The sequence below is a fragment of the Aythya ferina genome (assembly GCF_964211825.1).
Source record: "Aythya ferina genome assembly, chromosome: 2".
NCBI lineage: Eukaryota > Metazoa > Chordata > Aves > Anseriformes > Anatidae > Aythya > Aythya ferina.
Genome location: NC_140297.1, coordinates 120,680,120 through 120,707,803, shown reverse-complemented (window position 1 = coordinate 120,707,803; position 27,684 = coordinate 120,680,120). Strand labels below are relative to the sequence as shown.

General features: G+C 40.3%; 1 protein-coding gene across 1 annotated transcript; it reads right to left on the bottom strand.

The window, feature by feature from the left end:
• Positions 1–379: 379 nt before the first annotated feature.
• TGS1 (trimethylguanosine synthase 1) lies at positions 380–27,013 on the bottom strand. Its single transcript, XM_084509024.1, has 13 exons — positions 26,911–27,013; positions 26,370–26,434; positions 24,453–24,625; positions 21,680–22,547; positions 20,045–20,165; positions 18,994–19,080; positions 18,570–18,741; positions 16,717–17,068; positions 15,665–15,838; positions 14,480–14,623; positions 12,924–13,140; positions 11,814–11,892; positions 380–668 (listed from the first exon to the last, which is right to left on the bottom strand). Exons 1-13 carry the CDS (start codon positions 27,006–27,008, stop codon positions 552–554), a joined length of 2,667 nt encoding a protein of 888 aa, XP_084365150.1. The 5' UTR covers positions 27,009–27,013; the 3' UTR covers positions 380–551.
• Between the last annotated feature and the right edge of the window lie 671 nt (positions 27,014–27,684).

Here is a 27,684-nt window from a genome sequence, read left to right as displayed (position 1 = left end):
CCACAAACACACCCCGTTCTCTCCCCACGCTGCAACAAGCTGCAGTATTCACTATAGCAAATGTGTGGACCTGTGCGCCATAAAGGAAACCTGAAAGGGTTTCCAAGTGCACAGGGACCCAGAGAAGTCAGCTCAGAGCTGTACAAGGTGGTTTATCTGACCACCTGGTTCCACATTATGTACAGATGCTTTTGTTTCTTAAGCACAGATATTATTTCTTGACACATCATGTCTTTCAAACTATTTGAGTGCCCAAAACAGAGCAAACACTGAAGGAGGCACACACCAGAGTTGTAAAGCAGTCGTCAACTCCTCTTCAGCTGTTTGGACTTATTTATAAAGATTTTTTCTACATCCACAGCTACTCTATTCTTAGAAATTTGTCAAATTGTTATAAAACATTTATTGACAGTAGCATTAAACAAAACATTTTTTTGTGAATAGAAATTAAAGCAGAAAATGGCTCAAGTCATTTTGAACAAGTCAGATGTACAAAAGCTTATGCAAAGAAGTAAACGAGGAGGTTGGGTTTGGTAGAATCCACGCTGAATTCAGGTGAGGTCACGCCTTATTAGATCACCAAAATAAGCTGTTATCGTCTTCAGTTTGTTATTGAGAAAATTTTGTTCTATTTCAACTTTCCCTCCTGGCCCCGCCAAAGAAGCAATCTGAAAAACAAAGAGCAAAAAGCAGATCAATCGATGCACAGGAAAAGTGGCAGAACCCCCAAACTTTTATTCACGTCCCATAAAACATCTTTGCTCTGGCAACACGGGCAACAATATTCCTTGACTCATGCCTCTGGTCCACTTTCTGTCTCCTTTTCTTCACAGAAGTGAGTGTGGCTTTCTCGTGAGCCAAAATTCCCCTCTACCCCCAAGCCATGAAAATAGGAGAACTACTGATAAGTAATCATTGTTTCACATACTGTGCTGGGATAAGAGATATTGCACCCTTTTTCGCAGGGTACCTTGCACTGGAGCAGCCCTGCTGCTTGCATGTAACAGTGGGGGCAAAAGCAAGCTGCAAACTGTGCCTTGAAGTTGTCAAAATCGCAAGTTTTGGAGGCAGAGTAAAAACAAAAGCTGAAATTAGGAAGCACTAAGGTTGCACTGAAGAGTGGGTATAAGAGTGGGGGAATAAAACACATCACAACAAAATTAACCCCTTCCACCCCAAGAAAAAACAAGCTGAGGAGGCTGCAAAAAACAGTTACTTTTTTTTTTTTTTTTTCCTGTTCCTGTTACAACCTAAAAACCGCTAATGCTGCATGCATGAGAGTCCCAGACAGTGCTGCTGGTAAGGCAGCTGAGTAACAGCTGAGGAATGCTGCAGGTAGAGGTAGAGCCCTGGGGAAAAGCAGTCCCAGGGCAGGCAGCGCAGCGCTCCGCTCCTGTTTACAGTCACCCGGGCGAGAACGTCACGTTCACGCTCTGCTGCCTGAGCCTGGTGGGCACCCCTAATGCTTAATGATTACAGAAGGTAACTGCAAAGGAAACATTGCAGCAGACTTCGTATTTTGGACTGGAGCAGGCAATGCTCCATCCTCCTCCGTTCGCATCCACAGCGCCCAGCAGCACCACTTTGGCAGATGGCAGCCCGGCAGACAACGGATTCCTCCTCACCGCAGGCTGCACAGACACAGACAGAAGGAGAACACCAAAACTCAGCTTTGGCTTGTTTTTCTCTTCTTTTTTTCTTCTCCTCCTTCATCAGGCCAGCCCATGGCTGCTGCGGCGTGTCCCCCCAGGACTGGAGCTGCCGCAGGTTCGGCTCCCTGCAGCCCTTTTCCTGCCTGCTACAGGAAAACCATCCCTATAGCTCCCTATTCTGGAAAACTTTCTATGCCAACAACAAAATAATAATAATAAAAGAAAAGGTCTGCATGCCTGCAGTAGATTTTAACTGATCTTTAAACCAAGAAGCCCGTGGCACTGCCAGCTAAAACTTGAAGTTTGGTTTGCGTTATTAACACTTCTAAACTCCTCTGAGACTTCACTCTGTAGCACGGGTTTAAATATAAACATGCCGAACTTCCTCTATTTTACTGCAAGTAAAAAAACAGCCTGCTATCAGGAGGAAATAACAGATTAATCTAAATTATACCTTGAACCTTTATTGACTTGCCCAGAAAATCACCACACTTATCTAAAACAGGCATTTACTTTTCTTTTTTCCTTTTTTTTTTTTTTTTTTTGTATCTGCAAATAAAAACAACAGTGTGAGAAGTTTCTTCATCCTTCAATTTAACGGTGATAGGAAAAAAAAATTTCCACTTTCTTGTCAAAGAGGAACCTGCCACTTAAGTAAAAAAGCAGAAGCAGGCTGGTTTAAAAATAGCACAAGAATCTGAAATTGGCAAGTGATCAGGAATGTTAATTTTATGACTTATCTTTACTTACTTAAAAGTCTAAAAGCAGTTAACATTGCAGGACAATCCTTTTTTTTTTTTTTTTCCTATGAAGACGTTAATTTTGTCCTCTTATTTTTATTACAAACAAAAGATGGGATGACTCTCTCAAGAAGCATTAGTGACTTTGCCTTTTGTAGCTATAGCTGCTTAAATCCTCTAAAATACTGACTGGATTAGTCAATTTAGGATAACAATACTGAAATTACTTTCTTGAGATTACACGCTCCTGATTTCAGGGCACAATATGTATAACTAAGCATATATGGCTAGCACATTCATATTAAACAGAAATCTTTACCAAATATTTCTTTTAGCAGACCAAATAAAGCAAAATACTTTTTCAGTAACACAAGTAAATGTCACTCCTCTGCTGAAGGGTGGCATTTACTGAAGGACACCTGAGAGCACGCATGCAATGTCTAGCTTTCAATCTCGAAGCATTAAATCCAGGAGAACTAATTTCAAATGACTCCTAAAAAAACATCTGAAAATCCAAAGGTGACAAAATCTAACAATCATGTGAGCATTAATGCTGCAGGGAGGAAGTCAGAACAGAAACGTCGGGGCTGCAGAAATCCATGGCTGTACTCCTCAAAACTCATGGGTGCACCGTGAATGTTTCAGCTTCTCACGTTGGTGGGAGGTCCAGGGCAGCAAAAGGAGCCCAGCAAGGAGGCACTGCCCACTCAGATGGAACTGCCAGCATTCAGAGGAGAAAAACAAAAATACACCACCACCACGCTTGTTTGCAAATTGCTGGAGGCTGCAAATTTAGTTCTGTACAAGCTGCCAGCCTGCAAGCTTTCCTCGGAAGGGCTCAGTCAAGCCTGACAGCTTAATAAGGAGAAACTGATGCACAAAAAGCTTCTAAAAAATATCATCATAGAATCATTGAATGGTTTGGGTTGGAAGGGACCTTAAGGATCACCTGGTTCCAACCCACCTGGCCTTGAACAACTCCAGGGATGGGGCATCCACAAGCCCTCTGGGCAACCTGTGCCAGTGCCTCACCGCCCTCTGAGGGAAGAAAGTCCACTTAACATCTGATCTCAATCTCCTTTCTTTTAGTTTAAAACTACTCCCCCTTGCCCTATCACTACGTGCCCTTGTAAAAAGTCTCTCCATCTTTCTTATAAGCTCCCTTTAAGAACAGAAAGGCAGCTATAAGGTCTCCCCAGAGTCTTCTCTTCCACGGGCTGAACAACCCCAGCACCCTCAGCCTATCTTCGTAGGAGAGGTGCTCCAGCCCTCTGATCATTTTTTGTGGCCCTCCTCTGGACTCGCCCCAGTAGGTCCACATCCTTCTTGTGCTGGGGGCCCCAGAGCTGAACGCAGCCCTCCAGGTGTATTGAACTGGTGGAGTACCCACCTTCTAAAAATAATAGCACATTACGGAACAGTGCTTTGAAAAAAACAAAGGTGCTCATCTATTTTTAGAAATATCTATTTTTATATATATATACATACACGTGTATCTCTCTGTATCTCTATCACATTTTTGAATTAAATTACAGCAATGCATGTGAAAAGGCTTCCTTTAAAAAAAAAAAAAAAGGTTGAATCAATGATCATTTGTAGATACCAGCCTACAGGGATGGTACTCCTAATCCTATCCCAACACTCGCCAGGTTGCACAGGTCACCCTCCCCAAAACGCCATGCCCATGTCTCCCCACCACCCTGGCTCTGCTTGCTAACCACGCTCCCCACGCCTGGGGAAGGTGAGCAGCTGGAGATGACTCTTAGTGGAATTAGTCCACGGCTACTGAGACAGTCACAAAGCATTAAAAAAGGGAGCCAACTGGCTTGCTCTAAGTTTAGAATGGGGGATATCAGAAGAGAAATATGAAAAGGGAAACGGACTTGCTGAAGGGGCAAAACGGCTTTGTAGCACTCAGCTGTATTTCTGTACACAAAGGGTTTCCCAATGTCCCCGCAGTTTTATTATCAAAATTCCTTTAGTAATTTCCTACCTGTTTTAGCCATGAATTAAAGCTACTTTGGATAAGTACACTCTAACACTTTTTTTCCCCACAAAAAAGTTTTCAGGGGTATGAGAAATAAACATTTTGCCTCAATAGCCAGTCACACATTTAAAATATAAATCATTTCATTTTACACAACTAGTAAAATGAGGAAAAAAACCAACAACCTAAAGGCTAGAAGAAAAAAATTCCAATCCATTTGAAAATAAGAAGCTACACCTGAATTGTAAGAAATTACATTTGCTTAAAAAACGATCAGTCTACAAAATACATCAACCTTCAGTCTTTTAAGTGTCAACTACTCTAACATCCAAGCATCTTAAAAATGCATCAAATTATTTTAAGATCACCTTCTGACCTCTTGGTTCCTTCTTAGCTCATCTTTGTATTTGTTCCTACATAAAAGTGACAATGCTTGGCAGGTCACATTTGGCCAGGTCTCCAGTTACCAATCAGATCTTAAATCATAGCTGAATTGAAAGGGGCAAATGCTAGTTTTACCTAGTCAGCTTCCCACAGAATTCTTAACTCAGAGGTGTTACCATATATTCTGTTGTTAAACTGATGTCTCTGGCATGGTTTTCTGTATGTGGAATGGCAACAGATTTATTTATTTACATAAATAAATAATAAACAGGCTTATTTAATTAAATAAATAAGAAGAAAGGTTTACCCATCTGTACACACTCTTCATTGATTAGTCATTTGTAACAACTGGTCTTTCAAAACCTGAAGCACAGCAAACATCTTACCATCTAGGCACTAGATTGCAGACAGAACAAGAGGTTTTTTGTTTGTTTGTTTTTAACTCTAGATGCTTCCACACTGTACTATGCACATATTATGGGAGCAAAAGCAGGAAAAAAAAAGGCATCTGCATGATGTGTATTCTCCTTGTGACCACTAGAGTCATGAGCACTTTGCTTGATTCTAGGATCAGGGAATCACTGTAAACACTAGACGAGTAACAAAGGCAACATTTGAAACATAAGCCAGAACTGCAAGTCTAACATTTAGGACAGAAAAAGCTCCAGCAACAGTGAAATGATTTCATTAAATTAGGTATAGCTATTATAGACAAACATAAAATAAAATAAAAATCAAACAGATAATGCCCTTCCCAAACCAAAACATCCCAAATCCAGGCATCTACCTAATTTTTAACATTTTACACTGCTTTAATGTGTAAAGATACACATTAAATTTTCAACACAGAAACAGAACAGAGTCTGAACAGTGACCTGCTTATTAAAAAGGAAAAAATGGAAAAAATATATTAGTAACTCTACATAATGACAAACGTAAACTTTTGCTTGCCTCTTACCCTGCCTATGTTTTTAAAAACAAGATATAAAGAGCAAATAAATGCAGGTTTTAAGATCTTCTTAGCAGGGGCTGTGTCATACACCAATTAAAAAAAACAAGCAGATTGCTGGCTGGTCAGCTCACAAATGACTGAGTTACAACTGGCTAGAAAGAATTATTTCACCTGCTAGCCTAAGTAAGAGAGATTGCTAATTCACATTATGATGCAAGTTTATACAGTTTCTGTTAACTAGCTGAATTATGTGGGAGACTGCCGTAAGTATGTCCCATGCCTCTCCAGTGGATCCATGCTCCTTAAACCTGCATCATTCCCTCCTTTTAGCAAGGTTCAGAGAGCAGAGACATCCATCAGAGTGATGTGGTCATGGAGAACACTGCTTGAATTGCCACAGCCTTGACTAATGTTTGGAAAAAAAAGTATTTATCCAAAGTTGAAAGACAGAACATGATTTTCCCTTGCACAAACTGAAAACCTTGAGGTATGCTTTAGTTCTAAGGACAGGGAAAACCTCCTCCTGCAGATATTGAACAGTGAGTTGTCTGCAGATTTCTTAGAAAAAAGAAATACCCACCTGGCAATGTTTTGCCTCTTACGCTGTTCTAACTTCAAACACAAGTATCTTGTCTGATCTGCCGTATTTACAGAATTATGGCGAATGTGGCCAGCAATCAGCAATTAACGGTTGTGCTCATGGTAAAGTTTATGTTAAGAACTTAATCCAGTACTGTATGAAGTGTAAAACTTTGCATGTGGTTTGATGAAGAAATAATATTTAAAAGTGAATAAAAGAAAGATTATCCTTCGAAACATATTACCAAAAAGACAGCATTGCTCCTCCTCTTCCTCTGTCATGCTACGCTACTTTAAGGTCAAAAAATTGCTGGCTGAAAATGGGGAAATATTGCAGGACTTCAACAGCAAGTCTAACAGGCAAATGCATTATTTTCAGTAATGTAAGTTCCTGTTTATGAAACTGGAACTGTATTAAAATTTGATTGTGAAATAGACTCGAATTTTGAAGAGCGGCTGTTTTTTTAAGTTATCCCACTTCTGAAAAATTCTTGACACTTCCTTGTTTTTTCTTTTTTTTTTTTTTCCTACTCCATACCAGCACGAATCCTGACAGTACAAAAACTGCATAGCATGTTAATAAGGTCCACGATGCGGCTTCCCAGTGTTGTGGCTGTAACCTGCTGAGCAGAGCCGCAGAGCCGGATCCCTCCTAGAGACAATGTGTATACATTGCAGCTTCATCTGATCTGCCCATAATAAATAATAATAGATAAAAAAAAATAATAGATAAATAAATAATAAATAAATAATAAATGCTTCTGAACATTGGCAAATCTTTCTCAAATTGCAGTGTCTTTCTTCCGCCACAGACTGGATCTTGGATAGACAAAAACATTTTTTCTGACCCAAAAAGGTAGCTCTCAAGTTGAGTAATAATTAGAAATTTCGTTCTCAGAATCACCTCCATTTAGCAAAATCACTTGTGTTCTGTCTTAAGAGTAGGCCAACGTTATTCTAATTGATTTGCTTGCTCTGCTACAAGGTTCATAACAATTAATAACTGGGTGGATAACTATTCATGGTCAGGGTAAGTAATGAACCCCCAGTTCACCAGTACTCCATCTCTCAAGCTTGTGTAGGCTGATAGAGATGCTGATGTGGTAAAGTGTCTCACACATCATCAGCATACGCATCTCACCCACTTTTTGGGTGAAGCCATTGTACTGCCACACTCCATTCTGACAACCAATATAAGGACAAACACCTCAACAGTAGCACCCACATCACTTAGAACAACAGGCCACACAATCGCCGCACTAGTATGTGAACACGCAGGAGAACATGTTTTGGTGTCCTACATAACAGGAATGCTTTCTGCAATGAGCTGAAACGAAACTATCCTACCATTACAAAAAAACTCCCACAACAACAAATCCCAGATTCCTCTTTCTTTGTTGCAAATATCAAGACACACATGTATTAACCAGTACAAAACGCAGGCTGTGCTAAAAATTAGGATACTTGGGATAAGCCTTGGTCCCTGAAGTGAGTACACTGTACAATTAGGCTGAGCACAGCTTAATAAACACTTCATAGACAGTATTTAATCAGTCTCAACCAGCTCGCTTCTCAAATCACTCATAGAAGTCTTAATTAAATTTGGTTGAAGGTTTAAGATCCAAATATATGATCTCCTGCAGGTGTCTCCTTTCTTTCCCTTGATCTAGTGGAAATGAACCAGCTGAGGAGGACAAGGATGGCTGGGAAGCCTGAATATTTCCTGCCTTCAGGTTCCCTGATGTTAATCAACAGCAGAACAAGGGCAGAAATTTTATTTTCATCAGAATTTTGCCAATGTATGCGTATTTTCTATTTTTTTTTATTTATTTTCAATTAATATCAGCTTAAATCAGTACCATTAATTTTTCTCATAGAAGGCAAAAATGGCTTTCAACTGCCCAAGTATTTATCAAACATTTTCACTTAACTTTGCTATGGCATAATTTTGATTTAAATAGGCAAGCCTATTTGAAAAGGTGATTTCTAATTCTTCCCTACTTTGAAGGAATTCTCAGTAGGTCAAACTTATTTTTACCTACACACACACACACACACACATCATGGCTCCTGAATACTCCCCTAACTAGAAAGAATGTTTTTGAAAGATTGATTCAACTGAAGAATGGATCTATGCTTTATGATTTTTGTAGCAAATACATGCTTATGAACCGGGAGATTTGATGCAACTAAGGGAAATCCTTCACATTTCTTGTAAGCACACCAAGTGCATCCCGCTGGTTCGCTGCTCCCTCTTGAGGCAGAAGTGCAGAAGTTTGCTCTTCCTCTGCCACCTACACTCAGCAAATCTTGTAAGGGAATTCAGCCTAAGAAAAAATCTCTTTCCTCAAGATCATCTTGACATAGACAAGGCCGTGCCTGCAGGCACAGTGAGCAATGATTTTTGAATAAAACCATACGGAACATGGTTGTTGTGTACCACGAAGGCGATGAACGCAGAGCCCTCAGAAACAGCTCAGTTGAGGCCACCTACCACCTGCTTTCACAGCAAGACCACTGTCCTACGTCAGCTATCTAACTCTAAAAAGAAGCATGTGTTCTCCACTAAATTTGCACCACGATAATTAATGTTTCAACTATTTTTGCTCTAAGCTTGATTGCAGTTGATGGGCATCCATTTCCATTTGAGCTGCTGTCAGACAAGCCACTACGCACTGACACCGTGGATTACAGACAGTATAAATATCTGCATGAAGGTTTGTAATGGCAATTAAATCAGCTTCTAAATCAAGTTAAATGGGTAAAGCACACCTTGCTTGTAGATTCAGGTCAGTCAGTGAGAGACAAGAGGAAGGTCCTGAAGTTTTAACAGCTGCCACTTTCCATGCTAAGCCTACCAGACTGCCTGTTCTGGGAGCCATGGGATACCTGAAAGTCTGAGGTATGAGCCTGTATATGCAAAGAGAGAACTTTAAAGGACACAGAAGAGGCAAATCTGACATGCCTGAGCAATGCAATCAGAAATGAACCTTAAATCTTACAAGTTTCAAATTTAAGGCATTGGGTAATCTATTCAGCAAATATTGCCTTATCTAAGTTATTCTGATTTCAGGTGTTAGTCTCCTGTAAAAAAAATGTTCAATATTTACTTCATTCTTTTACAGGTCTCCAGTGTTCGTGGACCACATTTACAAGGCTACATCCCTGCACACCAGCAGGGGTGTTCACAGACCCTTGCCAAGGTAGCTGTTGGGGCAGAAGCCACCCTATCTGATCCATGAGAAAAGAAAGATGGATCAGTACTGTGGGCAAAATCACAAGTGAACTGAGAAGAAAACTGTCTGCACTAACTACTAAGAACTTCAATGATAAATCTTCCTTTAGAGATTCACAGTCCTAGATTTTTAGTGGCATCACTCTTAAATACAGCCAGAGATGATGGCAGCCAAACCCATGGCCTTTACATGCAGTCTGCTGTGGACCAGAGAATACCCTATTGCCCGGACAACTGAGCTGAATCCAGGCCTCCAGCCTGCTTTTAACAACTAAGCTGTGACCACAAAGCCATGACTCCAAGTGACAGCAGTTACACTTCAGCACTTTGTGTAAAGCTGAACCCCTGGATGTATGTCACGGAATATTCTGAGTATGCCAACAACATTCAGAACCAACTGTACCAAGATGTAGAGGCAACAAAACACCTAACCTAACCACATACGGGTGCTGAACTGCTCAGCAGGAACAGACACAGGGCTGTGGATAGCACTCTTTGATGTTTTTGTGAGGTCACGAGTTGTAGGTGTCTTTGCTCACTTGTAAATATAGTTAAAGTGCTCATGAGTAGAGTAGAAACCTGGTGAGGTGTTTCATTCCCACAATGAAAAACCACTTGATGAACCACCACTTGAAGAACCACCATGGTTAGAAGTTGAAATGAGAGAAACTCTCCTTAAAATTAAAGCTCTCATTTAAAGATTCATAAGCTACCAACATTTTATCAGGCTGAAGTATAAAATGCAATTAAATCATCACCCACTGTACAAATAGTGCTGCACACAGCACAGGTAAAGAGCATGCTAATACTTAGGCCACGTAAATTTTAGTCTGTTAGAATACTCTGCAGATCTTTTCTGCTCTATGTCAGACACTGCTTTTGAAAGAACAGGAAGTAATCCTGGGAATTTCTGTGCTATGATGCACATGAGAAGAACATCTTACTGCTCCCTTCTCAGCTTAAAATCTACACGACATAATTAACATAAAAAATATACAGAGGAAACTATATCAGACACCCAGGGGAAATGCTACAGTCATCTAATTACTTAAAAAAAAAAAAAAAAAAAAAAAGTATTTGACTGGCATGTTTAATATCAGTCAGTAAAGAGGCTGAGTTTGACATTCACAGAATCACTGAATAGTTTGGGTTGGAAGGGACTTGAAAGAAAATCTAGTTTCAACCCCCCTGCCATTGGCAGGAATGCCACCCACCCAATCAGGTTGCCCAAAGCCCCATCTATCCTGGCCTTGAACACCGCCAGGGATGGGCATCCCTGTCCTACCACTATCTGCCCAAGTAAAAAAGTCCCTCTCTATTTTTTTTTTTTTATAAGACCCCTTTAAGTACTGAAAAGCTGCAATGAAGTTTACCTAAAGCCTTCCTCTTCTCCAAGGCTGAACACCCCCAGCTCTCTCAGCCTTTCTTCATAGAGTGGTGCTCCAGCCCTTGATCACCTTCATGGCCTTCCTCTGGACCTTCCTCTAACAGCCTCACATCCTTCTGGTGCTGGGGACACCAAACCTGGATGTAGCACTCCAGGTGAAGCCTCATGAGGACAGGGCAGAGGGGCACAATCACCTCCCTCTCCCTGCTGGCTACTCCTCTGAAAGTGCAGCCAAGGACGCAGTTGTCCCTTCTGGGCTGCAGGAACACACTGCTGGCTCGTGTCGAGCTTTTCATCCACCAGAACCCCCAAGTCCTTCTCTGCAGGGCTGCTCTCAGTGAGTTCTTCTCCCAGTCTGTGCTCATGTCTGGGATTGCCCCAACCCAGGTGCAGCACCTTGCACTTGGACTTATTGAACATCATTAGGTTCACATGGGCCCACTTCATATGTCTCTTGCTTGAGAATGCACTGACATACTAATCAAAATGACAACAGTGACACTAGTGGTATCAGGCTGTACAGTGATTTCCTGCAACTCCGACATAAACCAAAAGCCATGCAATTTATCAGATGGTAAGAGCTGGTTATTTTTTTTTTCTTTTATATGAATCTGTTTGGCACTCATATATAATGGCTTTGGACTGTCTGTATTTCCAGTCTGCTGCTCTATGAAGGAACGGTTTCAAAAACATGGAAATAATCTACTACTTCAATTTCTAAATACGCCAAAAGTACAGGAAACACATAAATCACTTAATATAATGTTAAAGCTTAAAAAAAAAACAACACCACATTCACCTGAACAGGTTTAAAAATCTTAAATTTCTGCTTATAATATTTAGGATTTAAGCCAGATGAGCTTTTTGTATTTTTCAAGCCATCATCCAGTAACCTACCTGGTTAATGTCAGCATTGCGGGGTAGAAAATATACAATGTTGTTGGTGATCTTCTTGGAGAGCCTGAAAATTTCAAATGTAGAAGCCAGTAAAGGAAAAAAAGAAGAATGGGGATGGATAAATTGTTATATATTCATTCACCCTGAAAACATGTCCCAAATTACATTATTATGCAGTAATGGAATGGCTGCGTAGGTTAAATACTGTTCTGAAATGCAGAAATTACTACTGTCTAAATGCAGAAACTGTTTCACCATTATTTCACTAGAAAGCTAAAAACTTACTAATTTCCCTAGAAAATTTAGCTGGACTGCAGATAAGTATTTGAGAAATTGAAATGTGGTTTAGAGCCAGTACATTTTGTTTGATACCCACTTTCTAATCCGTTTTACATAATCATCCCACATATGCAAACAAAGATCTCTTTACCCTTAGAAGTATGGCTATAATTTAGCAAAAGAAGAAAGAACTGAGATTATTTGGAAAATACAAACATCACATTTGAGGAAGTTATTACGCAAATGCCTTCCCAACTGAATGATTGCTCCCTACCACAGGAATACATTAATGAAATTTTATACATTTATTAAAAGAGCTAATATTTTGTTTGTATTCCTCTGCGCTTTCCCATATCACAACTGGATGCTAGTTTACAAGCTTTAAACAAGACAGTTTTCATTACAAAAAAAGAATTCATGATCAATCATAACTTATATGACTAATTACTGCCTACATGTTACACTTGCCTACTTGATTAACTCCGTTTTTTGGAATAAAATCCTATAAAGAAATTAAAAACGTTGAATATTTAAGTTAGAAGATGTGAACATTTTTCTAAAAGTTTTTTCTTCCTTTTTAGAATAACCCTATATGACAATTACTCTTTTGAATAATAAAAATATTTAATTTTAGGGAGTTAATTTCATATAGCTGAGGCTGGAGGAGAATTAAAGAAACAAATACCTGTGACATTAACTGAAGCTTACATAAGTTCCAACCAGCAAATTGGACATGGCAAAGCCCATCTCAAAAGAGGGAAGGGGAGAAAGACAGAAAGCATAAACGACTGAAAATCACAATCATGAGGACAAACAACTTTGAAAGGATATCCATCTGGGCAGATCATTGTTTGGATATCGAAGATTTCAGCGGTGGCATAGTCAGGCCCACCCCAGGGAGGGCTGAGGAACACAACATCAGCTTTCAGGTCAGCAGCCAGCACCATGAAGTCTCCGCACATAAACTCAATCTTGTCGGCCACACCATACACCTCAGCATTGCTGCGTGCAAGGCTGAGTTTCTCTGGATCAATATCAATAGCGATCACTGCAAATGAACAAGAGAAGAAAGGAAACACACAAGTAACATGAGTTGTGAAGCACACAAACCATCTGACCACCATGTGGATGCCACCCAATTGCCAGGTAGAAGCTTCAGAGTGAAGATGTTCACATGCAGCCACCAGATACAAGTCACATCTGTAATTTGGTTTTGTGTGCTAAGAGAGAACTTCATTTTGTAGGCAGTAATAGACATGAAGCTCCAATATCTCAAAGGGAAAGGAAGATCCTTATTTGCTGTAGAGGCTCCACAAATGGAGGAATGGCCACATTCGCACCAAAGCAGAGAAACACCGCAGCTAAGGCTCAGCCCAGTTTCAAAACTGGGAAGCCACTACATGACATTAGTTTTGGGAGTCTTACATCTATTACCATGACAATCCCCCACCTCAGCTCAAGTACAGGACAGGTAAAGCTGTCTGCCTACGGGAGGCAGTCCTCCTCTCTTCCATCTTGGCAGAAGCCCAACAGCTTAAACAGTGGCAATTGGAAACTCATTTTTCTCCTGTTAAAGATAAAACTTTTATCTTGTGGCTGATCGTGTTGCCCTGAAAACTGAGTATCCAATAAAGCACAAAAGTTATAATAAAAGGGCAGTAGAAAATCATACATATTTAGCTAAAAAATACAAGGAACTATGTGAAATTTAGAAAATATTTATAGAATGCATCATAGCTTACCAAATTTAATGCAGTACAAACTACCATTTTTCTCACTCGGAAATTAGTCAGAGCTGTTATTTGAGCTGGTATTTTACCAAAGTGTTTGATGAGTAGAGGAGGATTAAGTAGTCAATATTTTACAGAAAGCGCTCTCATGATTCACTGCAGTTTCATTACCTGGCAACAGGAACTAATACCAGTATGAAGTTATCATCACTTCTCTGTATCTGGTCCTGCTGAACCTGCAGGTGATCCCATTCCAGCATTTTAAATACTGTTCACATGTAGCACGTTTTTTGAGTACATAGACCTAATATAACTGTTGAGAAAAGCAGCAGCCATTCGGTGTTGCTGCAGGCTGGCACTGCAAACAGTACTTAACCTTTATCAGCAGTCTTCAGAAAATCCTACAGACTAGTTCCTATGCCATGTAAAGGTAACTTCGACTAGTACAAAATAAAACCAACTTTGACTTAAAGCATTAAATAGGTTTTATAGGTTCTTTTTAGGAAGAGCTTAGGAAGCTCTTATGATGATTCTGATGAAGCAAAAAAGATTCTGTTGCTTCAGAAGCATTGAATAAAATTTATCATTGAACAAAGTCCATACTCAGATTTTTAGGGAAAACGACTGAAGAAACAAAACAGTGTGCTACACACTTACCTCTTTTCGAGGTCAAAGCAAACTGGATAGCATTTCCTCCTACCCCACAGAATGCATCCACTATTGTATCACAGTTGAACGCCTGAGCAACACGGACTGCGATATGCTCAGCAATCTTCTCAGGAGTGACAGAAAACCAGCCCTCTGCAAAGGGAAGAGAAGTGTATTTTTGCCACTTAGTTCAAGGTCACCTAAATTAAAAACAAACAGCTGAAGGTTTAGCATTAATCCCAGCAATTCTAGCTTAATGCATTCAACCAGGAAATACAGGCTTTCAAGATGATAAACTCTGGTCAGCCCAGGAATCTGCTAAGCAAACAAAGTCTCACTGGAGTGTATAGATATGCCTCATTCTCAGAGAATGCTCTGTTGAACTTGGTGCCTGTCAAAGAAAAGTACACCAACACGGCTGCAGAAAACTTTATACACTATATATTCACAATTATATTACATACATGTATATATATATATATTCATAATTATATTCACAATTACGCTCTGCAACAAGTAAAAACAGAAATACAACCTCTTACATACTATTATTTTCTTTACAGCAGTGTCTTTTGTCTGCCAAATAATCTACGTGTTTATATGGAAAAGCATTAGAAATTAAAGACTTATAGAAACAACATACAAAATAGTAATCCTAATTCCTCATTTACGTATGAACTGATTATTTGGAAGTGGTTTCCATGTAAACATGGAAAAATGTGACCTTGAAAATGACTGCTGAAAGACTTTTTATTTTAACAGAAAAAAATTACATTCATCAGCACATTTCAAATTCTCACAAAATTATTTCATAAAATATACAGAACAGAGTGATAGAATAGATTCAATAGATAGAATCATTAAGCTTGGAAACGACCTCCAAGATCATCTCAAAATAAAGTCATCCAGTTTCTGAGAAAGTCCTGATCAAGTATTATTGGGGTATTATCATCCGCAAGCATCAGGACTATCAGAAAGAGGGGTGTCCCATGCTAGGAGCTCTACTATAAGCTCTAAGGAAGTCCTTCAGTTTTTTTGTTTGTCCACACAGCAGCTGATGGAATTTGTCCAGAGCTGCAAACACACACTCAGTAATACTCCACTTAGCAAGAAAATTAGTAATAATCTGCGAGAAGGTCACCAGTCTGGATACATTTTATACCACCAAGTCAGTGTACTTTGTACTAAACATACCTCTGTCTAGTTTAATCCCCTCATCAAACCGAGAGAACAGCCTGTAACGTTGTGCCCAGTACTTGACTAGCTCTGGATCTGCAGCAATCTCAGCAGGTATAGATCCCAACGCAATTTTATTCTTTCTCTTCCTTCTTTTCTCCTTCTTCTTTGTAGTATTTTTTTCATCTACAACTGGAAGACACTGCAAAAGTTAACAATTACTGTTCTCATAGGCTAGAAATGCAACTGGTAAATAGGTAAGAGTCAAGATATAGAATGTTCAACGCTACTAAATGACCTTTATTACTGTTTGCCAGATTATGCAGATTTGTGGTTTAAGTCAAAAAAGGGCATCCTATATAACAAAGGAATAAAGTAATCTATAATGCATCTGTAACAGTCCTAAAATGAAAAGATTTCACCCATTATTTAATTTAGCAGGGAAGACATGATCTTCAACTGATGGCAAGAAGCTCTACATAGTGAGCTACCAAATGGATCAGAGATTAATTTAATGTCCATATATAAAAAAAAAAAAAAGAATAAGAACCAATCTAGATGAGAACTTTGCAGTAGAACTCTAACATAACTGTGGGAAGGATTAAACTCTATGCAGAAACCTGAATAATCCTATTTCATTTTTTTCCAAGTGTTAAATTAGTAGGTTCACACCATAAATGATATTTTTCCTAGGAAAAAATATTTCAGCAATGCATGTTGCCTAAAGCTCAGCCATGTGCATCTGCAAACTCAAATTTGGACAGTCCATGCCTCTACCTGAAATTAATCACCCTTACCTTACAGGAGAAAAAGATGTGTGAGCAAGAGACCTGTTAGACCACACGTAAGATTAACAACAAGTGTTCAAATAAAGAAATACTATCTAAATTAAAGGTGAGACATGGGATTTAAGTGCTCCAGGAACAAGTTACTTTCACTGATACAGCGCTAAATTACCACTTGGAAAGAGAAAGTCTTTTTGAATAAACAGCATAAATAAATAGCACACAATGCTGTAATTTGGGAGAGAAATTGCCAATTCATGTCCAGTTTGTAGGAAATAGGAATACCTGGGCTCACATCCTCCGTTTCTTCCCGGAGATAATCTGGTATGTCCAGAGGGACCAGCACCCTTCCAGAGCCACACTCCGTCTTCCTTGTGCCCTGGCAATCTGCACTGTTTGCTGTTGTGACCTTCGCTTCCTCTTCAGGCTTACTTGTCCCAGGTTCACCACCACCCACACTGGAAGGCAGGGGTTCAGGGTTTTGAATGCTGAATCTTACACTCCGTGTGGTGGTAACGCTGTCCTGATCCTCCGAGTCGCTGCTTGTGGACAACCCTTCCACTTTATCCTGAGGAGAGGCCTTCTGGGACGCGGCTTGCTCAACAGGTGTGTTAACCTGCTTCAGGAACTCTTCCACCTGGAATTGTCAGATACCACAGACTGTGAGGTGCGCTGGTAACCAGGTGCAAATAGGGCAGTTTAAAAGCATTACAGTTCAAAATCACCTACCATGGATACAATCTGCCATTTTGAAAAAAAGTAAAATATCTACTAACAAGTAAACCAAAAACATTCAAGTTTTTAGCTCTGCTCCCTTTGCACAACTTTTTCACAACAAGCTGTCTTTGGGAGCCAGACACCAGATTGATGTAAAAGAGAAAAACTCCACAAAATCAACAGCAAATCATTCTCAAATAATATCTGAAATAGAAATAATCAGATTTCCCAGAAAACAGGTGACCAAGACTACTACATTTTAATTAACTGTTTTTTTTTCTCTGATCTGCATTCCAAGAAGCTGTGTTTTGCCTTTCAGGTTAGCATAAACATGTAAAATGACCTTCACACATCAGTTGCCTCACCTCCAAGATGTACCAGATGGTGCATGCATCAGATCTACTGCACAGTAGGTAACTCAGCATTACATCCTGACCGACGTACAGATGTCAGTTCAAACTCTTCAACAGGATATGCAGATGCTCAATTTTAAACTTATTTGCTCTGGGTGGCACTAGGCCTAGGGCAGTTCTTTACCAGAAAGTCTGAGGAAATTTCTAGTTTTTTACCTTCACGTAATCAAAATGCTCCTCAAACTGTACTGGCTTCAGGTGCAAGACCACAGTGACAAAGCTTTTGATGCACAATTACAGCAATGGGACTGGAGTTTAAGACAATATACACTGTCACCAGCAGAAAACAACGTTGTACAATGGGGTATTAGGGAACACCAAGCATCCCACAAGAATGCAAAGCAACATTTACAATCTAAGGTAACATTTCAAAGAGACTTGACTACTTTAAGGCATGAAGTCATAGGTGGAAATATATGCAGACAGATGTCTAAGCAAGAATGTTGGTATCACTAAAAAACATAAGAGAGCAGGAGTCAGGACTAACCAACAGTAGCTGAAATTCTATGAAATGAACAATCCTGTTTCTGATGTTCCATCAAACCCCTTGTTTGGGCAATCAACACATTAAGTCCTGTGTAGATCTTTTTACATGAAAGAAGCAACAACTAATATTAATATATTAATGTATTTTATGCAAATCCATATTATACAAATGTCTTTGTTTTTTCTCATAACTGAAATGACAGCATCAACAAATACCCTCATATCCACTTTAAGACCAAAGATACCTTTTCTTTTTAACAGCTACAGAAACCTACGCACTCCTCTGAAGGAATGATGCACCCAGACATTAAGAATGACTTCCATGTAACTTCACTATCCCTCTTAACAGACTGACAAGAGTCCACCAATGCCTTTCCATATCTGCTCTAACCTAACTATTCTTCACCGAAGCAAGATGAGGAGGAGAGGAGGGAACAAAAAAAGAAGAAAGAGCATCAGACTGGCAATTAAATAAATGTCACATACTCTATGCATTTTTTTTTCCATAACGCAACAGCTCACCTTCTTCAGAGTTTTATTTTTTTGGGAAGATGTTTCAGGTTCTTCTGTAAAGAAGATGTGTGTGTTCTTACTCTTCCTTGGTTTACGCATGTCCAAAAATCTGGACTTAAGTTTTGCCTTTTTCTCCAAGTACTGCACGCTTCGGTGGGTAAAATCTGGAATTCCACCATATCTGAAAAAAGAAAAAGATTTAGTTGGCATATTTCCAATTCAAAGTGCTTTTCTTGTTCTTTAACTCATTTCTGTAACTTTGCATTTCTATTGCTAAATCTTACAGTTTTAAGCTCACAGCGCTAAAGACTAACTTTGCATTTATCTTCAAAAAGTTTAACAAAATGGGAATGGAGATGAATGGTCTACTTAAATAATTTCAACAGAGCAGACTTGCTGCGAAGAAACGCCCGAGCTCCTCATAAGCAATTACTTTTGTCCTGTGCCACACTTGAAACCCAAAATAGAACAGGTTTCCTCAGGATCTTCCACTGGATTCTCATCCACGTCCAGTTCATGGCTAGGAAAAAACACAGATGACCCAAAAGTTTATTTCTGGTAGGAAAAAAAACAAAAAACAAACCACACCACAATTATTTTAAACCCACTATTATTTTAAAGAAATGCTACTAGAACTCCTATACTGAGACCATTTAAATGTGAATTTCAGTAATTTTTCCCACACACTGCTGAAACCAAAAAGGGCAGATAATACTAGTCTATTTATATGCATAAGATCTTTTTATCCATTACCAGGGACACTATGTCCTTCCATAGGGGTAATAATATTCCAGCTATTCTGAATAATTTCTCAAAACGTTTAATACCAAGCCCTATGCAGAACACAAATCATTTGTTCAGCTGATTTCCGAATTACCTTCATGATTTATCTATCACGTTATCCGTTATTAATCTTATGGCAACAGCAAAATGTTATAACAAAAGCAACATCATTAGCAGATAATAATTCCATTCATCCCCTCATCTTTGAGTTTGTAAACTTACTAGAGGAAAGAAAGAGCCATCCATCATCTTTGTGGTTATAAATTTGCAACAGAGGGAAGAAAAAAAAATGTGACAAGGCAGAGATTAGCTATTTTATGATTGTCACAGCACTGAGCACTTCACTGGCAACACATAATTAAATTAAACAATACAAAATACTTAACCTCAGACCTTCTGCACTAACTAAACCTAAATAAATCATCATATCCCATTTTAAAATCTTATATACTTCAGTGACACAAGGTATTGTCACCCTGCACACAAGTCAGCATCAAAGCCATATATTCTTTTCATAAAGCAAAGGAAAAGAAGAAATATCTGCTGCTTCTTGCCAGGTAAAGTGGTAGGCAGTGATGGAAGACTATGTGGGTTTGCACTGAAATTTTAACTCATCATCTCGATCAAACAAATTGATGCTATAAATCACAATTTGAAAAAAAAAAAAAAAAAAAAAAGATGGTCTAATTTTCATGACTTACCTTCTCTTAACTTTGGCAACTCTGTTTTCAGGAGGCTCTTCTTCTTCATCTTCATTTCTGTCAGGAAGCAGCAACTGTTCTTTATCATTTGAACTACACGAGTTACACGACCCCTGTGAACCTGAACAGATGAGATCATATTTTCCTTTTGCCTAATCAATTCCAGATCTTCCCATCCCCAAAGTACAGCTGCAGATACAGTTGTTTTACATATTCAAATGTGACAAATAAGGCAGAGATGCCAAACCATCCAGATCTTTACCTATCTTCATTTGAGGGACACCTTCCAACACAAGCTTACAGTATTAGTTACACTGCGGAGTTAATAATCTTAAGCAGGACTGACTTCAAAATATCTCAAATCTCCAAGAAAAATAAACTAATTCCAGGATAAAAATTACAAAGTTCCTTCCTTGCTCTTAAATTTAGTTTACAGTTAAATAGCTGTGTGAAGACATTCACACAGGTTTAATAAGAGAGGATTCCAACACCTTCTCTCATGTCTTGTTGGAAAGATTTTTCTTTCATCTCTGCCATTCAACTGTACTGTAGGATGAAGATGGGAGCACACCTGCTTCTTCCTTCCTTAGAAGGTCACTAGCAACACTCAGAGGTTTTCTCCATCAAACTAAAGCCCCAAGATGCTGATCATGTACTTCATCCCTCCTCTTCAGTGGAGGAAAGCATACATCAGTCAGGAAAGCTGTTACACTGCTGCTTATCAAGCCAGCAAACAGGATGCCCATCTCCATTCTCTACACACTGAACTGGTTGGCTAAAAAGTCTGCAGCCCAATATTGCACATTCCTCATGGAAACTCTTCCAGCATTATAAGGCACACACACTGCCTCTCACTATACCCCTCTATGAGCTGGCACTTTCACTTGTCAGCTCTAGCTATGCACAGATGAATTTGGGGTTGTAACGATGACTGCAGCTCACTGCCTAACTGACAGCTTAATGCTGGAAAGGACCTCTGGGAGTCATCTGGTCCACAGTAACAGATGGCTGTCCACTTGTACCACAGAACAAGAGTTTATTTTCAAGCATGGCATTTTTAGACAGCAGGGGAAAACAAGCTACAAAAAAAAAAAACACCAACAACAACCTGCCAAAAAAACAAACCAAACCAAAACAAAACAAACCAAAAAAAAAAACCACACACAAAAAAAACAACTGTGAAACCACATTTTTGGAAATACAAGCTGTGTTTAAATTTGTCGGATTCATGAAAACATCAACCTGAGCTTATTTCATTTTTTTCAGACTGTCAGTGAGAAAAACATCAGCTGAATGACACTGCTTCAACATCAATACTAAAGTAAATAAATAAATCAGTAAGCACCAACAGTGCTCTCTCACCACTTTCTGTAGTATATTTGGGAGATTTATGAAGTATATGTTGTGTTAAAATCACTGTGGATGAAGAACGCATTCAATACACAGGCTAGAGAGGAGAGAGATGTACCAGAGAATCAGAGGAAATAAAACGGAATGAATTGTGCAACCTTTCCATGATATACTCAATCCATGTTTTAAAACAGCTTGATAAAGACATGGCCTTGGTTTTTACATTTTTGTACATAAACATTTAAAAATATACTGGTAGAATCAATGTTGGAGATTTTGTATTACCTGACTGGTTAATACTTTTATTTTCACAAGATGCACTCCTTTTCCTGGTTCCTCCATCACAAGGCTCTTTCTGGCTTGAAGCACAAAGACACTGGCTTTCACTGTTAGAGGAACCGTGCTCTTCAGGGTCTTCATGGGTTACTGCTGGAGGTGCACCGCTCTGCTCCACTTCTTCCAAATTCAGATTTAAATTACAGATCCCAGAGATTATCTCATTATGGGGCTCAGCACTTGAAGTGAGTGTTTCCTCACCTCTGGTGTGAGAGGGAGACAGCTCCAAGCTCAGCACTTCGCTGCATTCAGCCTCCAGGCTAACAAGGTCCTTTTTTCCTGACAGATCTGCCTCCTGCGCTACCCCGTGAACTTCCATGCTGTCATTTTGTGAGCTCTCTGTAGTCCATCCTTGACTTGTCCAGTACTGAAACTGTTCCCAGTAATACCAGTACAGTTCACTATAATGCTGCTCCCACTCCTCCTTGGTGTCTGGACTATTCCAAGGCTCAGAGGCTGTTAAGACCTCAAGTGATGAGGCCTCTTCATGCTTCTCCAGCCAGCTGTGCCAAAGAAGGCCCTCTCCGTACTCGCTCCAGTATTTCTCCCATTTTTCTTTAAGTTCATTGGGTAAGGCTTCATTAGCAAGAGTTTCTGAACTTCCACAGTTCCCTTCACTTACAATTTCAGTTTTGCTCTTCTCACTTTGCTCTGTAGCTGGGGCTGGGTCATCAGAGATGGACTGCTTATGATCCCCATTAGCTTGATCCTGGCATTCCTGCCCCATTTTATCCCTTTGTTTTTGCTGTAATTCCTTTTTCTTCTTTTTCTTTTTCATGATCTTCATGTTACTTCTCTTTCTGTATTTTTCTGTTGCCTAAAATAAAATGAATAAACTTATACGAGGGGGAATGGACTTAAGTTGAGCCAGGGGAGTTTTAGGTTAGATGTTAGGAAGAACTTCTTCACTGAAAGGGTTGTGAGGCATTGGAACAGGCTGCCCAGGGAAGTGGTGGAGTCACCATCCCTGGAAGTCTTTAAAAGACGCTTAGATGTAGAGCTTAGGGAAATGGTTTAGTGGGGGCTGTTAGCGTTAGGTCAGAGGTTGGACTCGATGACCTTGAGGTCTCTTCCAACCTAGAAAATTCTGTGATTCTGTGATTCTGTGATAAATAAGTCCAAAACATCTAGGCAGTCTTTTCTTGTCCTCCCTGCATGTACATTTCTGCTTCTGTTGTAACCCTCCCTCTCACTGCAACCCCACTGTTAGCTTTTTCCCCATAAAATGGGCTTAGGATTATATGGGTCTGATAGGACCTAGCTGCTTAACTCTACCTCACGTCTGAGAAAGTTGTGACAAACAGCAGTGAGAGGTTCTGTAAAAAGATGCAGCAAGAGAAGTCAGAATTCCAGACAGAAGCAGGATTGCTGGGAAAGAAGTCACTCGCTGCTCAGGGATTTACAAAAAAATACATCAATGTGAAACACCATAAAATGCTGAAGGGAGGTTAATCAGAAACTGTTGTCACTGGATTGAGCTCAACAGTAAAACGCAGTAACATGAAGGACTGCTTGGGGGGGCGGGCATAGAAACACAAGACAAAAAACTTTTTCTGAAAGAAAACACTAAGGTTTCAATAAATACAACTCCACTTGCTTCAGTGGGGCTTCCTGTGCTTACACACGAGATAAAAACATCCATTAACAACACAACGTTCTACAAGATAAAGCTGCCAATTTCTGAATAAACTGCCAAATTAAACTTGGCAGGTACAAGGGTGGTGGTGGTGATGAGGCAATACAACTCACATGGCCAAAAACCTGCAAACGTATGGGTATTACCCCAAATGCCTTGTCAGTTGCCATCCCTGGTTTTGTTGCACTGACACATGCATAAGGTGTAACGTAAAGGAGTTAGGTTCAGAGAACTGGCATTAATATTTTGTTCACATCCCTCATAATGTCATGTTAATACACATGGTGCAAAGCACAATGCTTAGTAGTAATCTAGTAAAAACATGTATTATTTTCTCACTTGACTTATTTGCAGTACTACTAAATAGCAACACAAATCATACGCATACCTTGGGCTTGAAGTCAGATGCCAGTCTATTAAAATGTCATCATTTAAAATAGTAAATAGAATAAACTTGTGTATTAACAAATTAATCAGGTCAGAATAATAGTGCTCTGCAAAAAAGGCGCTTTCACTCCAGGGAGGTCTGTATTCTATGAAGCAGTTGCAGTGAATATCCCACTACCTTATTCTCACCCACACAAAACTTTATCCTTCCTTTAGAGCCAAACTGCTCTGTACAGGGAGCAGAGTACCCCAGCCTAACTCCTGTCCTTTGGAACAGCCTGGCTTGATCAGCTACCAGGGCAATGCACTTACCTAGCTTTTTCTACTACTATCTAAAGCTTAATGGTTAAAGGAGACAATGTGAACACACATGTTCAGTTTGGAATATACATGCTGTCCTGCAGCAGAGCACCAGTGTTACCATGGCTGTTTTAAAACAGCTCCCTCTAGCAGCGCAAGCAATACAGACAGAGAAGCACAAAGCACAGCCAACCCCTATATAGTCCAACTGGCAAATGGGTTTTACAAACTACAAGACCACAATGGTATACGTTGCTAGAGGTACCTGAGCAAAACAGCTTAACCCCAGCTCTGATACATTTCCATGAACCGCAGTCTCAAAAATAATTGAAGAGTAGATGTGCCCCTACATTTGGAAAGATAAAGTAAACAGAACAAATAAAGCACATAAAGATTTACCACAAAGTCCCTGTGAGCTGACTGTCCACCAAAGTGAAGAGGCAATCCCATACTCTTCATAAGCTCAGCCTCTGAGTCTAGTTCAATTTCTTCCAGGTCCAGAGCATGATTACTGTCTACCTTGAATGCCACATTGGGACAACGGTTTTCCTCCTCAGATGCTTGTTCTTCCCCTATTAACAAATTATATTAAGTGAATATAATCTGATTGACACCTCCATGCATCAGTATGGCCTATAAAAAATAGCAGGATCACCTCTTAAGCTCTGCCATTTAAAATTCTTCTCTTAAGTACATGAGAAGCTATTAACAGATACAGCATCTTTCATCTTTTGCTCTAGCTCATCAAAACAGTAATATTATTACAAATGTAAAGTTTTATATATTAGCATTTTTTTCCCATTAACCTGATATTAACACTTGCATGAATTCCAAACTTTTTAGCAAAAAGAGGAAGCAAAAACAAGTGGAGAACTGAAGTGCTTGACTAACAGTAGAAACCAAAATCCAGCTTCAATAGCCAAAACTGTGTCTGACTGGGATGGAGTTAACCTCCTTCACAGCAGCCTGGACTGTGCTGTGTTTTGGAATTGTGGCTGAGACAGTGTTGATAACACACTAGTGTTTTGGCTAGTGCTGAGCAGTGCTTTCACAGCATCAAGGCTCTTTTTCCCCACTCTGCACTCCCCAACCATTAGACTTGAGGGTGGGCAAGAGAGACTGGTAGGGGACACAGCTGGGAGTCTGTAGCCTGGCTACAGGGATCATCCATACCTTATAATGTGATGCTCAGCAATAAAACCTGGGGTAGAAAAAGAAAGAAGTTTTTTTTGGCTACCTAGGTGGCTGTTGCTCAGAGGCTGGCTGGTCACCCATTTGCTTATGAGAGGTTGTCCTGGTTTCAGTTAGGACAGAGTAATTTCCTTTGAAATTTCATTTGCCTTCTTTTTACCTCTTTCCCATACCTATTAAACCACTTTTACCTCCAGCCATGAGTTTTCTTGCCTGTGCTCTTCGTATTATTTCCCCCATCCCATGGAGCAGGAGGGAAGCAAGCAAACAGCTGTGTGGTGCTTGGCTGCCAGGCAGAGTCAAACCACCACACACATCCACTTCACTAACTGGAGAAGCGAACTGCAAAAATATCCAGCAAGCAACACAGCCCCCCCCCCCCCCCACCACAGTATTATAAAAATAAAATTCTTTACAGTAGTTGTTTTGGCATGTATCACAGCAAACTTAAAATACAAGAAACCGCCAGTTTTGTTACAGTTCTTTCAGAAGCAACAAAGATGATATGATTTTAGAAAGATGTACTGTTGAACTGCAGAACCTATTCATCTCTAAAATATCTGATCAACTATTGAATCACTGCCTTCATATCAGATTTACAAAAAATATTGATGGTGTGGCTTGCAAGACATCAGGGTCATTGCTTCTTCCCTTAATTCTGGCCCAACAGATTCATCAGCACCAGCTAATGTCCTAGGCTAGGGAAGAGGCAGAGGACTGTACTGCTGCCCGCTGGTCCACCCAGGATCTACAGACATTCTGCTATAAAATTAATTTTTAGTTGGGGAAGGTGAAATTATGAATTGAGAGCAGTCAGACACATGAGCTAATGGACTTTGTGCAGCAGGCAGCAATTATGTGCGCTGGTAAATCTGTGCGGGCAGAAATAAGCATCGTGTCTGGCTTGACAAAAAGTTCCACATCAAGACTGTTGTGACTTGAAAGCTATATACGTGCCATGTTTTTACTCACAACTGTCTTTGTAACAAAAGTACAGAAAAATATACCAAAAATAGCCACAAAAGTATGGGCTAGTGGTTACGCACTCCTACTGTACCCTAAATAGCCACACAGAACTCACATAATATCTGGGCACACAGCATGCTGTGCATTGTATTACCTTACCTGTACTGCCATTGTCATCTTTGACATAAAATCCCTTTAATCCCAGCTTATATAACTTCCGATCCCTATAAAAATAAAGAGGAACATTGATGCAGCTAGCCACCATTAAACAAAGCGATGAAAAAAAACGAAAAAGGCCTCCCTAAAGCCTGACGAACAGAGCCTAGAGACGCTCAGAAAACACAGCTAGAAGGCAGAATCCCCTGAGGGCATTTTAGGGCCAGAAGAGTGTAATTTTCGGTGGGTCCCGGCCACCTCCCCGTGTCCCCGTGTCCCCTCCCTCTGCCTCCGCGCGGGCTCCATGCAGCCGCGCGCGGCTTTTTTTTTTTTTTTCTTTCTCCTTTTAAATTTTTATTTATTCATCACTCCCCTTTCTTTTCCTCCCCCTTCCCTTCTTCCTTTTCCCTTTTTCCTTTTTTCCTCGCCTTTTTTTCCTCTCCCTCCCCCTTTTTTCCCCTCCCTCCTCCCTTTACCCCCCCCCCCCATATCCGCTATAGCAGCTCGGTCTCCCCCCAAACACACACCCCGATCCCTCACTCACTCGACGAAGGCTCGGGAGCAGAGGCACACGATGCCGCCCGCCGCCCCCGCCCGCAGCAGCAGCCCGGCCACCAGCACCCCCCGCGGCTCCTGCACCATCCCCGGCCCACGCCGCAGCCCCGCGGCCGCCGCCTTCCGCCGGAACTGCCGCCAGCAGCCGGCCCGCCCCGAGCACCGGGCCCGGCCCGGCAGCCGGGGGAGGGCGCCCGCCGCCCCCTTCCTTACAGGAATATGAATTCCCAGATAATAAAATCGTGGTTTTGTGGGCTTACCTGGTAGCCTGTCTACTGGCAGTGGCAGAGTTATATCGGTATACATGCACGCCCTGTTCGCAGCCCCCCTGCGAGGTGTTTGGTTTTGATGTTAGCTGCGTTTAACACAATCTGCTCTGGTGTTTGTCTGCTGTGCTGCCTTGTTTCATTTGCATCAGTGCGTGCTGGGTTACCAGGCTGTATGGCCTCATGGGAACGCAAAATGGCCTTGGGAGTTTTAAGAAGTGTCAGATTGGAAATGCGGAATAAAGGGAATTTGGATGCAGGACTGACCATACAGGTGGCAATAGGACAACCACCGTCCAACAACAAATCCTATCTATTACAAACAAAAATCTTAAAGCTAATTGTGTCCTGAATCCCACATACTCTCCCATCTGATATAACCAAAATTATTAAATACTGTCATTACCCAGGATTTTTTTTTTATCTATCACTTTCTAATTATAATGCTTTAAAAATACAAAGATAACACCAATTCTAGCACTTACATAGGTATAACT